General features: G+C 46.9%; 1 protein-coding gene across 4 annotated transcripts in view; it reads left to right on the forward strand.

Annotated features, from left to right (window-relative positions):
- Positions 1–15195, forward strand: part of MYLK (myosin light chain kinase) — a 202622-nt gene that overhangs the window by 66470 nt on the left and 120957 nt on the right. For 3 of the 4 annotated variants that reach the window (XM_066575314.1, XM_066575316.1, XM_066575315.1), the window contains exons 6-11: positions 15–180; positions 4566–4731; positions 7648–7666; positions 9879–11194; positions 12409–12612; positions 13705–13839. In XM_066575314.1, the coding sequence (XP_066431411.1) occupies positions 15–180; positions 4566–4731; positions 7648–7666; positions 9879–11194; positions 12409–12612; positions 13705–13839 (2006 nt within the window). The remainder of the gene's footprint in view (positions 1–14; positions 181–4565; positions 4732–7647; positions 7667–9878; positions 11195–12408; positions 12613–13704; positions 13840–15195) is intronic. The other variant, XM_066575317.1, reaches the window with a different exon arrangement.

Genomic DNA, 15195 nt, shown 5'->3' on the forward strand with positions numbered 1-15195 from the left:
TCTTGTCTCTCCAGGAGCCCATTTGCTGTCCCTCCAATAGAAAACCGACCAAGCATTTGGGGAGGGAGCCCCCCTAGGTTTGTCACTAAACCCACTCACGTTGTGGTGAAGGAGGGCCAGACTGGAGCATTGTCATTCAAGATAATCGGGCGGCCACAGCCCACCGCCACATGGAGTAAGGTAAGTGATGCCGGGCTCAGTACAATCGTTAGGCCTCATGTCCATGGGCAAATTAAGATTTTAAATCCGCAGCGTTTTTCCCGCATGCGGATCCGCGCGCCCATGGGGATGCATTAGACACCCGCAGGTAGTTAAATACCTGCGGATGTCATTTTTCCATGCAGGCGCAGGTCCCGCATGCAGGAAAAAATCCGGACATGCTCCATTTAGGTGCGGGTCTCCCGCGGGGACGGCTCCCGCAGGCTTCTATTGAAGCCTATGGAAGCCGTCCGGATCCGCAGGAGACCCGTGCCTGAATTAAACTCGCCTGCTCCGGGCGATGCGGGTCTTCCTTCCTTCGGGGCCGGAAACTTTTTTTTTTTCGGCCCGGCGGATGTGCCTGCAGCAGGTGAGTTTATTTTTATTTTCAGCCCTCATGTCCGCGGGGCAGGAGGGACCCGCTACGGATTCTCCATGGAGAATCTGTAGCGGGCCTGATTTTCCCCGTGGACATGAGGCCTTAGTGCCTGACATGCAATTTACATACATAAGTGCCCCTCCATGTTCTTTGTGTTCAAAATGGTCATATAGGAGGCACTGTCCAAAGAGTAACCCCCCCCCCCACCCCTTTTATAGTACAACTGTCCTGTCAAAAGTAATTAGATGCCTGAGCAAGAATCACAAGTCGTAATTATTTTCATATGTTAATACTTAATGGGGCTCCTTTAGTTCTAATGCTGTCTTGTTGGAAGTATGGCCGACCATTCCCAGAGTATTGCTACATTGTGGCATCACATTGTCATCTAGGTGGTCAGGGTTCACCTCCGTGTTCATGGTTTTTGCCATTACAACCAATGGACAGAGACCATGCCAAGTAACACATCCCCAGACCATAATGGAACCTCCGCTGTACATAACTGTTGGAACAACACACTCAGGTAAAAGGAGTTCCCCATCATCCTCCAAACCCAGGTACGCCCATCTGATCTGAAATCACTCCATACAACATTATTCCATTGCTCAGTTGTTCAATGGCAACGCTCCTTGCAGCATTGTAGATGGGTCGATGGACGGCTTGTGTGCAGCAGTATAACCCCTACATCCAATAATGTGTAGGTCCCATCACAAGATATGGCTGACACCTCCTAGGGTCTAAATCTTATGTAGCATGGTTTAGGATACAGGAGGCTAATAAGACATCTGTTTTATTGATAGAGGTGTCCAAATACTTTTGATAGGATAGTGTATATCCCCCTTTGATACAATGTAACTATCTATATAAAGATTGAAGCTTTTCCAGGAGATACCTTCTATCATTATGTAGTGTCCATATTCTTGAAGATCTTGTATTTTGCTCCCCTGTCTCTTATTCTCTATCTCTGTCTCCTCCTCACCATCTTTCTCTCTATCCGTCTCTTCATTCTTCTCAGTCATCTTCTTCTCCCTCTCCTTCCTATTTATATTCTTCTTCATATCCATTTCCTTCTTCATCATCTTCTTCTCCCTCTCCTCCTTATTTGTCTCTTTCCTATTCTCCTTCTCTGTCTTCTTCTCACCCTCCTTCTCCCTATCACTCTCCTTCTCCTTCATCTCCATTGTTGCCATCTTCTTCTTTTGTTTTTTCTTTCTGCTTTTTTACTTTTTGAAAATATTCCAAAATAAAGCAATCTGATTCCTTCCTCGCTCAGTCAGCTGTCAGGATGGAGATTTTCTTTGGAACGCATCTGACAATCTCTTAAAGGCACAACACCACTTGGTTCACAATAATATTTTTCTTCTTCTGACTTCTCCAACTCTTTCATGTTTCCTCCTAGGCTCACTCGTCACTGTCATACATCCCGTGTTTTATTTAACCTGCATTTCGCCTTCTCCATGTTTCTGCAGTGTGCCTAAAATTTACACCTAGATGTGCTGATAAAGTCTATGACTCCACATCCCCTGTATCATTGGATGCTAGATTCATTGCCAGGCTCCAAGCTGACCCTAAATCCACATCAGCAGCAGTTCTGTTGATATAGATTCATAGACCTGGGGCGTCGCTTTGACTAAACAGCATTAGACAAATCTACAGTACCATGATCAATTGCAAGCAGTAGCCGAAAAGAGTACAGTCATCAACACTGGACTCTGGAGCCGAATCTGAATCCTCTTCACCTGCCCTCTCCCTAAAAACCAGACCCCAAACTCAATCACATTCAGTGCAAGGCTGTGAACATGCCCTCCTGCCTCAACATCTCCCCTGACCTCAACCCTATCCAGCCCCAGATTCTGGGCATGGCTTCATCCCTTGATAGCACTCTCTAACCTCAACCCCACCCAATCCAAGATTTTGAACACAACCTCGTCCTCAAAACATCAGACCCCAAGCTTGACCTAGTGCAACCCTCAATTGAGTATGGCCTTATCCTCCAACATCAGTCCCTTATCTAAACCCCATCCAACCCCAGAATCTGAGCCCAGTCTCGTCCCCCTAACATCAGCACCTGATCTCTCGAATTATCTTGTGGCCAATAGAAAGGGAGCCATGTTCTACATTTATTGGACAATGACAACAAGGGAGGAACCAACTCCTCATTAATGTGGAGATGATGGAGGCAGATACATTTGGCCAGGAAGGGTGCAAACTAAAACAAACCTAAAACTTTGCAAATCTTCTCTTTTACTTATCTTGTATTGTTCTCCTAATGCATCTCATCTTATACTCTATGCACATCCAAAGCTTTAATGGCTATGGACACCTTTTTGGATTTGCAGATATTTCTATGATTGTTTTTGTTAGGCATCCTGAACCCTTATGGCTTTTGCATCTTGTGTCGGTACCAATACCCAGCGAGCTGCAGAACGCTGTACAGCCTGCCTCTCTAATGACTCGGTCTCCAGCCCCCTTGGCTTCTGTTGAACCACCCTCTAAGCAGAAACAGTGTAAAAACAATGTTCAACAACTTGACCAGCTCTTTGGCATCGCTATTGTAATTGAGTGGTAGAGTCTGTATGCCCAGGGCTGCATTCACACTTCAGATCGTCCTCTCTGCTGGCTTGAATTTTGGGAGATGTATGTTCTATGGTTGGCATTGTACAGAAATCTGATGTAGAAGTAGCCACACTTCCCAGAAAACATTGCAGCTGAGGTGTATGATGGCAAACATCAGACGTGACATGAGTATAAGACACAGTATACCAGCAGAATAGTGGTTGCAGCTCTGGATGTGACTGGAGTATAAAACACAATGGGACTTATTTACTAATACTATCTCAAAGTTACAGTGCAGAAGATACACTTCCTGGTTACGGAATTTATTAATCCCGCCTCCAGGAAGCGATGGCTGTGATTGGCTCATGGAGTGCTGCACTGATTGGCTGATCAGGAGTCACAGAAACAATCAAAGCCATCGCATTGTGGAGGTGGCATTAATGAATTGCACAATCAATGCCGCAGCTCAACCAATTCATAAATCTATCCTCCACAACGCGATGGCTGTGATTGGTTCTTTGACCGCTGCTCAGCCAATCAATGCAGCACTTTATGAACCAATCACAGCCATCGCTTCCTGTGGGAGGGATTTATTAATCCCGTAACCAGGATGTGATCTTCTGTGGGCGGTCGAGGACTGCAAAAAGCGCGCCACAGCTCTGGAGAGCAGCGGGAGGGACCTGGACTGGAAATTAATATAAGACAGGGTCTTATTTTAAGGGGAAACATGTTAGGCATAGGTCTTTTTTTCAGCCTTGGACCGCTCTCACACGTGTTTACAAACTGCTGCATTTTCTAACGCGTTCCACATCGTTTGGCAGTTTGTGATAAGTGATAAGGTGCATTAAAAAGCGCTAAAACGCACAAAAATAGAGCTGACGGCGCTCGTTAGAAACGCTGCATTTGAACGCCAGTCTACGAGGCCGCCTTGAAATCAGTGGGAGCATTTTACAGCGCTTAGCATGGCATTTGAAACGCCGCACTAAACGCAGTAAAAAGCGGGCTGTGTGGGAGCCGCCTTAGGGCTCCCTAACACAAGCATATCTGCCCCCCATATTACATGCACTAAAGGCCATTGATTTCTGTTGGGCCGCTCTTGCCTGCATTTTCTTCACGCACTGATTGCATGCGTGAAAAAAAAAATGCAGTATGTCCTATTTTGGTGCATATTACACGCCAATGTAAGCTGCGGGGATTTAACATACACAGCAAATACGCTTGCACATGTGTATTTACTGTGTACTTCGTATTTTACGCACGTACATATGAGTCACATACGCTCATGTGAGTGAGCCCTTGCACACTGTTATGTTACTATGTTACGTCTGCAGCTCTGGATGTGACTGGAGTAACACATACAATGTAACAAAAATAAGAACCGTGGAATATACTGCAGTGTTTTCCATTGTAACCCAGTTGTTTCATCCATGTGCAGGACGATGTTCAGCTGCAGAGCGGAGAGCGCTATCAGATGTACGACAAGTCCGGGGTCTACTTCCTGGAGATTGACGCAGTGTGTAAAGCGGACGCCGGGATGTATACCTGTTCTGCGGTTAACAGTTGTGGGAGCGGCGTGGTATCTGCGGAGTTGGTGGTCCTAGGTAAATGGGGATCGGGGGCCTGTAAAGTACCTGTCAGCTGCTCTGAGATTTTCTAATTCTTTTTCCTAGTCCTACTTACAGAGCTCATGCTTTGTTGCAATGTATCAGTGGAAGCCTGTGTGAGCTACTCTTAAGTAGCTCAAATGTATCTCCCTTCTTGGATTACACTGATACATTGTAGCAACCCATCAGCTGTGTGAGCTGGACTGGTGCGCCAGTGTCAGTTCCTTATTTCTGTCTATTGTCTAGACTCGGCGCAGTGTTTTGTGTGATGGATTCCCGCTTTTCATGGTCTGTGGCCATATTTTACTCGGTCTCTACGGTTGATTGATGATTTGTGGCTGTGACCACATGAAGGGAATGTTTTGGTATCGGAGGATTACACCTCAAAATTACGACCTCTGGATTGGAGCATTATATTAAATATTCCTCAAGCTAATTCCAACCAGACCTTCCCGCTATAGAAGTAGCGCTGTGGTGGGGATCATTCTGCAGGCGTCGCCCTGTGAGTTCTCCGAAGAAGCGCTGCTTTGATTATAGAATCATAAACTATCAAATCGTTCCATTCCTTTATGTTCCTCATTAGTCCGTGTTCAGGGGAGCGTTGGGGTAATGGATACGTTACAGCGAACGAAGCGGACCGCAATCATAAAGCAGCTGTGTTTAGTAAAGATGGAGTTAAGGCCCATTTACACACAACGATTATTGCTCAAAATTCGCTCAAAAGCCGTCTCTTGAGCGATAATCGCTCTGTCTAAATGCGCTGCCATCGTGAACTATTCGTTCATCGCTCATTTCTAGCAACCTATTTATTAGCAATGAGCCTTATCAGTGCCACGCGCTAATTTTCTCAGCGGGCAGCACTGATAGCATTCTTTCAGCTGGTATCCCACTGGGACTTCCCAGCAGGATACCAGCTGACAACTCCGAGTACAAAGGAGCTGTATACAGAAAACAGTGCTCCAGCTGTCTTCTGCATACCCCGCTCGAAGTGCTCAGCTGTATACCACCTGAGCGCTACAAGAACACAGCAGCTATATACAGAAGACAGCGCTCCAGGTGTCTTCTGCATACCCTGCTTGAAGCGCTCAGCTGGATACAGGAGCTGTATACAGAAGACAGTGCTCCAGCTGTCTTCTGCATACCCTGCTGGGAGCGCCCAGCTGGATACCAGCTGAGCACTCCAAGAACACATCAGTTGTATACAGAAGACAGCGCTCCCGCTGTCTTCTGTATACAGCGGGAGCCTTCATTTACACACTAATAAGTTTTTTACACACAACGATTATCGCTCAAAACTCGCTCAAAAGCCATCTTTTGAGCGATAATCGTTGGGTGTAAATGTGCCCATCTTTCACTTTTCTGCCAAACGATGGTCTGCAGTTCTTCATGAAATGCATTGTTCGGCAGAAGAGCTCATAAGAAGGACCACGTGCTGTGTTCTGCCCAGGGAATGCTGATTACATTATCTCAGGTGTCAGCCCCGTGGGAGAACAAAGGGAATTTACTGAGAGAACAGCAGCATTAGTACCAAGTAGTAGTTTATGCAAAATGATCGCTCAAAAGCCATCTTATCAGCGATCCTCTTTGTGTGTAAATGGGCCTTAGCGTATGTTCACACAGAATTTGATACAACTTTTCTACTTCCTAAACCATGGCAGAAATCCGCAGTTATTTTGCCAAATTTTACTGCAGATCCGCATGTTATTTTAGTCCTGTTAATGGGCAAAATCTGGACCTGGAATTTTCAACACATTTCCACACGGATTTGTCCATTGCCTGCGCTGAATCCATGTGTGAACCTGCAGAAGAAACGTGCGACTGAGCTGCGAATTTCTGCCATGGTTTTAGAGGCAGAATCCACATGAAAACTCTGTGTCACATTGTGGCGTGTGAATTACTCTGATGCCGCCCTCACACCTGGACGCTCTCACACCTGGACTCTCTCACACCTGGACGCTCTCACACATGGACGCCCTCACACATGGACGCCCTCACACATGGACGCCCTCACACCTGGACGCCCTCACACCTGGACGCTCTCACACCTGGACGCCCTCACACCTGGACGCCCTCACACCTGGACGCCCTCACACCTGGACGCGCTCACACCTGGACGCCCTCACACCTGGACGCCCTCACATATGGACACCCCCTTACACATGGACGCCCTCACACATGGACGCCCTCACACCTGGACGCCCTCACACCTGGACGCCCTCACACCTGGACGCCCTCACACCTGGACGCCCTCACACCTGGACGCTCTCACACCTGGACGCCCTAACACATGGACGCCCTCACACCTGGACGCTCTCACACATGGACGCCCTCACACCTGGACGCCCTCACACCTGGACGCCCTCACACCTGGACGCCCTCACACCTGGACGCCCTCACACATAGACGCTCTCACACCTGGACGCCCTCACACCTGGACGCCCTCACACCTGGACGCCCTCACACCTGGACGCCCTCACACCTGGACGCCCTCACACCTGGACGCTCTCACACATAGACGCTCTCACACATGGACGCTCTCACACATGGACGCGGCAAAGAGCTGCAAATTTAAATGCTTTGCTGCTATTTTACTTTCGCTTTCGGCTGCAGCTCCCTGCGACCAATAGCGTGTTTTAGCGCAGCCCATCATTGTGATGGGTGATGAGGTGCGCTGAACAGACAAAGATAGAGCAGATTTCACTCGAAAATCGCGACGCTGGTAAGCGCCGTTCAGCGCCACGATGGAGCGTGTGTCTGTGAGGTCCCATTGATTTAAATGGCAGTGTTATATCGAGAATAATGCGGCGATAAAAAAGCGCCTGAGTGCAAGAGGCCTTAGATGGTATTTTGCGCAGTGGACGCACGGACAGGGGCTGCTGATATTTCACTGATGACGTTTCTGTTCTCTTACAGAATGTAACAAGACAGACGGGTATGTAGAACTCTTCACATTACGGCTGTCATCTTGTAAGTCACCTGATTACTTGCTGATTCCTATTGACATTATAATCTACAACTAGAGCCGCTGCAGTCGCTGGACACGACTTTGGGGATCGGCCAATGCCAAAGGCTTCACATACCTTATTCAGTAATTCAATCAGATGTAACCCTTACCGGCCAATGAACGCCCATGTTCAAGTATATATGTATATATCCCACTACCTCCAGGTGATACTTACCTGCTCTGTATGATCTGCAGTGTTGGCTGCTTATACCGTATCTGTGTCCCATTAAAGAGCTAGTCTTATCTGAGACTTTTATGGTAAATCCCCAAGATATACCATAAAAGTCCGATAAAAGCAAATTTTACCTCTGGGACCTACACCTATCTCCAGTTCGGCCCCCGCTGCCCCTGGCTGAATGCAATGACCAGGGATGTTCAGGATTACGGAAACAGACAACAGGGAATCTCTACACTATTTCTTTAACTCCGATAGAAGTCAGTGGGAGTTGGGGAAACTGTGTAGCCCTCTGTGCAGCAGTGTTTCTAGAACTCCAAGTGACATTTATGGGAGTTACGGAAACAGCGTAACAATGCTCAGTCTGTTGTGTCTATAAGTCCTGACCATCCCTGATTGACACGTTCAGCCATGACACCCTGTGCAGAATTTTTTTTTAGTCTTTTCTGGCTCTCCTCCAAACAAGACCATATATATTGCACTGATAGGCAGTCTGTCTGTATTCGTCTTGTGCAGAAAGCAGCATATCTACATCGGAACAGCTCAGTGGATAAATACTGTACCAAAACCAAACTCCTAACATAAATCCAACCACAGAACCAAGCTTCGTATATAGATATACCAGAAACCAGCTCATAACATGAATACAGTACCAGGAACAAGCTAATAACATACATATAACCACAGAACCAAGCTTCATATATAGATATAATATAGGAAACAAGGTCATAACATGAATACAGCACCAGAACCAAGCTGATAACATAAATACAGCACCAGAACTAACCTCTGCACATAGGTACATGACCAGAACCAAGCTCATAACATAAACACAATAACAGAAGTAAGCAATTGTGTTGCAGGGGTGGCGATGGACTGACATGGGTCCCTCAGAACATCAGAGGGGAGATGACCGAGCCAGGAGGAGGAAGATTTATGTAGCTCCACAAACAATGTTGCACCGAGGAAGATCATCTGGTCAGGTGGATATAAGGGAGGCCCCAGCCTGCATCCGCCTGGTGCTTCCCCTACATGCTGGTGGCCAACGCTCTGTGTGACTTTACAGGTTGCACATAGCTAAGGCAGGCCATGCTGAGCCAGGGCCAGTAGGGGCAGAACTAGATAGTTACAGGTCCCAGAGGTGGACCCTGCACGTATCAGACTGTCATGACATATCCTATGGCTATGCTATTAAAGTCTCAGATGGGAATATCCTTTTAAGAAGCAGCTATGATTGGTGACTCCAGTTTACCTGCATTCTCTATTGGAGGCTGAAGTAGTCTGAAATCCACCTCCTGCTTAAAAAGAGACTCATGCTGCTATGTTATTCTCCATGCTTTACACTGCAGCCTTGCTCCAGTGAGTAACTGGTTAGCTACATTGTCTACACTGTTCTGAAAGTCACCTCCTATGTACTCAGGCTGAAATTTACCTCCTGTGCACTTTGGGCAGATATGTCCTCCTTCATGCTTTACACTTCAGCTCTACTCCAGTAGGACACAGATGTGATGAGAAGCATTGTATATTGGAAACTGTGGGAGTCTGAAATCCGCCTCCTGTATAATCTGAGGTGCAGGCTGCTGCTCTTCCGTTATATTATGATTTATCACTGTCCTGTACGACTGGGTTCTTATATTTTGCCTCCGGTATTGTCGTGAAACCCCTGATGCCAGACCTGAGCCCATAGTTCCCTGTAGGACAGTTGATGGCCTCCTGCACAGCAGTTCTGATGCCGGATGTCTAATAGTGCCATACAGAAAAAATGTTACCTGCAATGATTTTTTCTCTCTGGTCATAGACATCGGAGCAGAGCAGAAAGTGCGCCAAAGTGGCATCAGTTTTCCAGCAATAGTGTGAAACTACTTGCCAAACACAACTGATAGATGGCATCCCACCCTAAGATGAAGCATTATATGACCAACTTGTAATATATCTTCTACAGACTACAATCCTTTTTTTTTCCAGATTTTCTCCAGTTCTTGAATCCCCAACAACATCTACAAACAAGAAAGTTACTAATGGCATTGGCAAAAATCTGAGGGGGGCAGATACAAGCTCTACGAAGAACGAGTCTAACACTCCCTCAAAAATAACATCATCTGTGCCCGCTGTGTCCTCGGCGTCTCCTTTGTCCAGCGCTAAGATGGAGTCTCCGAAAAAGTTAGAAAGAGATTTGACATCTTCTCTTCCGGACAAGGACACACGGAGTTCTAAACGTGACCAGTCTGAAGTGTCTGTGGATAGCAGCTCCAACGGAAAACCTAAAGTCACAAGTTCTACCAAAGCTGCCTCGTGGATAGTTGCCCATTATGTCTCCATCCTAGATTCACAGACTAATTTGTCTGGTAGAGAACCTCTAATCAAGTCAGTCAAGGGGAAATCTCTTTCTTCAAGGATCTCTTCTACTTTGGATTCAAAGACCCCCAACTTGGCCTCACGATATAACATGGTGAGACCATCACTGTCTTCAAAAGAGACCCCAAGTGGCTCCACCAAAGAGCCGGGCAGTACCGCCTCAGGGTGCACAAGTAACATCGAGTCAACCATCAGACCTCAGGCTACAGTGAGAGGAATGATGACCCTGAAGGAGAAGTCTTCTGCTCAGATCTTGCAGAGCGTTTCTCCATCGGCAACCATGGAGCTCAGTCCTAAAGGGTCAGTGAAGACCATGAATAGGGGTGAAAAACCTGACACGGGGGGTCGTCAGTCCACAGATTCAGTGCAGGCTGCAGGTTTAACCTCCAAGAATCCTCCAAATATATCTGTGAAGGAGACTTCACTGAGCTCCATCGAGACTCCCCATAAGACGTCTCACATTACAACTGAAGAAACCTATCTAAAAGGTAGACGTCAACCTGCCCCCAAAATGGAGCCGATCAAAGAGCCGGCCTGCAGCCCCTGCCAGTCAGTGAGGAGCATCTCGCTGAAGAAAAGTCCCCCGACTTCTAAAGCGTCTGAGAAGGAAAGTATCGCCCCAAAGCGGCATAATCTGCAGAGCCCGGAGGAAGGGGAACCTGCAGGGGAGACCCTTAAGACGCCTGCAATCGGCGGAGATGAGAAGGCTCCTCAGATATCCTCCAGTACCATCACCTTGAAATCAGTGAAAGTTCAGCCTCAGCCAGATACTGGGAAGAGACAGAATGTGGAGAGCCTGGTGTCCCGGGCCCAGAAGGGGGCGCTACAGGCGCAGAACGCCAACTCTGGAAAAGCCCCACACTTTGAGCTTACGCCATCCAGTCTGGAGGTGTCTGAAGACAGCAAAGTGGTTTTTCAGTGTAAAGGTAAATTATGTCACCTGCACTGCATGTTGTGTCTGGTTCTCATATACAGGGTCCTCCTGCCCTTATTTACAGGGGGCTGTCCATATATCCAGGGGGTTGTGTGTACAGGATCCTCCTGCCCTTATATACAGGGGGCTGTGTATACAGGGTCCTATCCTTTTATCCAGGGGACTGTGTATACAGGGTCTTGTCCTTATATACTATGAGCTGTGTATACAGGGTCTTGTCCTTATATACTATGAGCTGTGTATACAGGGTCCTGTCCTTATATAATATTCGCTAATCATTGGCATTCATTATCCGATAATGTTGGGTCGCTCTCGGATCGTTGAGGAGTATCTGCACTTTGAGAATACTTTTGTCATGTCATAGAGACATGTCAGAAGTATTGGGCAGTGGGGTCCGGCTGATGCACCTCCCCAAGGCCTTCTTCAGCTACCAGAAGCAGCCAAGAATGAAGGGGCACCGTACCCAGGTGAGTACTGCAGCCGCCTCATTCTAGCGGTCAGCGGGGGGCTCAGCAGCGGGTCCCCCACTGATCAATACTTTTGGCATATCATAAGCTTACTCGAAGTGCAGGTTAACTTTCCTCCCCCTCACCCATCCCCATGTGAACTCATGTAACTGTGCAATATACAGAAAGAACTGGAAAGAAGCAAGAATGTGCCGATAGAAGGAGCTATTGTATCACCGATGTTATGGCTTAAACATAATCTGTTCATATGTAGCTTTTTCTATAAAAACTTACTGTTAAAAAAAAAAGTGTACAGGTACACTTTAACCCCGTGAAGTCTGGTAGTTGGTGATTTTTAATATATCCCTGACAATATATAGAGGCAGTGACTGCAGCATGTGAAGTTTTATCGCCCTCTAGTGGGCATAAAATGTTATCTGCCTATTCTCCTGCACAGGGGTCCAGGTTCTGTTCCTGCATAAATCCCTAACCCTGACGAGATGAGACGGGGCTCAAGGTCCTGCGCTATAATAAATCCCACCCACACCCCTAACATTGATGAGATAAGACGTAGATAAATCCCTGCCCCCCAACACTGATGAGATAGGATGGGTTCCAGATCCTGCTCCCCGATAAATCCCTGCCCCCCAACACTGATGAGATGAGACGGCCTCCAGGTTTTGCCCGCCTGACATTAATGAGATGGGGTCACTGCATCTAGTTGGCGACATTCAGCAAGTTTTCTCTTCTTTGTGCCCAGTGTCAGGAGAGCCCCCGCCTCATCTGGAATGGTTTAAGGAGGGCTCCCGGGTGCAGGAGAAGGAGGGGGTGCTTCTCAGGGAAGGATGCCGCATTCATTCCTTGCACCTGCTGAAGGCACAGATAAAAGACAGCGGCACCTACAGCTGCGAAATCTCCAATCTGAAGGGTCAGCAGTCCTGTTCCTGGACCCTGAAGGTGAAACGTAAGTAACTTCAAGGCCAGGGGTGCAAACGGACACAGCAACATGCTCAGCTGTACCCCAAGTTCAGACACCTGTAATGTATGCACTTGTAGATCTACTAAATAAAACATGTCCATCCACCAGGGGGCGCCATCATACAGCTTCAGCTAAATTGATACTGCACTGTACATCGTACTGAGTTACATCCTGTTTTAGGCCTAATGCCAGGCGCCCGCTGCAGCAATATCCGTCTATAGCATGCAATGTAAAATGATTCTTCCGCGCACACGAGTGGAAATCACTTTCGATTTCCGCTCACGGAGGAAGAATTGCAGCATGCTCTATTTCGGTGCGAGCCTCGCACGGACAGCTTTCATTGCAGTCAGTGGAAGCCGTTCGTCCCGCGGCAATTCCGAAATGTCAATTTCAAAATCGCCGTGGTTCCGCATCATTGCCGGCGCGTCATTCTCGACACTGCTCACGTGCCGGCACATCTGCAGTGATCCGAGACAGTCACATCTCATACACCATTCACCTCCAGAGCTGTAGCGACAATCCTGTTCTATTAGATCTTATACTGTATTCATTTTTCAATTTGCAGTAAAAATCCTTCTGTTAAATCTTGTTTTATACTCCAATCACCACCAGAGCTGCAATCACAATCCTGCTGTTATATTCATTATACTGCAGCCAAAATGCTGCTGTTACACCAAGTCTTATTCTCCAGTCATACCCAGAGCTGTAGTCACCATCCTGCTTTTACATCACATCTTATACTCAAGCCGCTACCAGAGCTGCAGTCACAATTTTGTTGCATCATGTCTCATACTCTGAAATCTCAAAACATACACCAGCAGATGTATTGCTATGAAAGCATCTGCGTATTTGTTTTGATGCAGCTCCGGATGTGACTGGAGTATAATACACGGTATAATGAAAAGTCGTGTCACATGGTGAGTTATATCTGATGAGGAGCTCAGGCTTATATAAAAATATATGCAGGGGTCTGGTTAGTTTTGGGTCACGGACCCTGCATCCAGTGCTGCACCCTCACCTGAGTGATGTACGATATTCTGCACGCCCCTCGTCATGGCGCCTCTTTTGTCATTTCAGCCTTTGAACCTCCAGAGTTCGCTCCGCGCTTTGTTCAGGTCTTAAAGGACCGCACCTTGATGGAGGGACAGGACTTGGTTCTGAGCTGCACCATCCATGGGAACCCCCGGCCAGAAATCACCTGGTTACTAAATGGTAAGAGTCGCACCCTGTGTGCGAATGTCTCTGCGCCCGTGTCTGCACATTGTGACCCTCTGGCCAAGTTCACTTTATCACCCCAGTAATGGCAAATACGAAATCCCAGAAGCAGAAACTTCACATCAGAGCGCAGAATCTTCCGCATACTTCAGTTATAAGGCTCATTGCACGAAGGCGAAACGTGCGAAACACGGCCCGATATCGCGCTCGCCAAACTGTGATATTCTCGCGCATGCGAGGTGTTTTGTATCAAAACATCTTGCATCACTTCAGGGAAGGTAGCGATTGTCCGGCATGGCTGACAGCTGCGGCGGAGGATTGCGGAGTATTTCCCATTGTTTTAAATGGGAAACCTTGCCTCACATTCGCATTCACCTAGTCTGCAGTGCAATGCTCTGCCAGCCCCATTGAAAACAATTGGTGATGCGCGGGTGCGCCCAAAGATAGGACATCATGTATCGCTCATGTGTATGACTCCACTTAAAAGGCAAATGCGTAAAAAAACAAACCACATAATAAATGTGCTAAAAGGTTATATGTACCCCAGAAGTGTCAATAAAAACTACAGCTCATCACACAAAAAACAAGCCCTCGCAGAGTTCCGTTGATGGAAAAATAGTACATTTCTGGGTCTTTCAATGCAGCAATAGAAAAAATTTCATTTTCCCCAAAAATTGCGTTTTTATTGTGCAAAAGTGGAAAAACCTAAAAAAAATATATAATTTTGGTATGACCTTATTTGTACCCGCAAAAAAAAAAATCAAGCCTTGGGTGGTGCAGAGTGTTACCCTGTTTCCCTGAAAATAAAACATACCCTGAAAATAAGACATAGCATGATTTATGAGCATGCAAAATGATTTTTCAGGCTTTTTGAGGATGCTCGAAATATAAGCCCTACTCCAAAATTAGGCCCTGCTAACAGTTAATTAAAAAAGTCAATTTAAATAGTGTCCAGGCAGCTATACATGTAAAAAAAGTTAAACCTTTTTGAACAAAAATTAATATAAGACACTGTCTTATTTTTCGGCAGCAGTAAGCTCTCGCTCACGACCTGAATGTTTGCGAGGTTTAACTCAGCTTGGTGGGGGTGATAAATTAATTATTATTAATCAGGTAATAAATTACCTGAAAGCGCTGCGGAATAAGTTGGCGCTATACAAATAACAAGTTCCTTAACCCCTTAACGACTGCCCCATCGGGAAACTACGTCCTCAGAAAGGGGGCTTTAATCCTAGAGGGCGTAGTTTTATGCATCCTCTTTGGATTGATGCCCACCTGCCTGAGGACGTGACAGCTCCATGCTGTCAGTGCCCGCAGGTAGCCGACAGCATGGAGCTGTCATCCCAGGATGCG

The sequence above is a fragment of the Eleutherodactylus coqui genome, chromosome 8, assembly GCF_035609145.1.
Source record: "Eleutherodactylus coqui strain aEleCoq1 chromosome 8, aEleCoq1.hap1, whole genome shotgun sequence".
Lineage (NCBI taxonomy): Eukaryota > Metazoa > Chordata > Amphibia > Anura > Eleutherodactylidae > Eleutherodactylus > Eleutherodactylus coqui.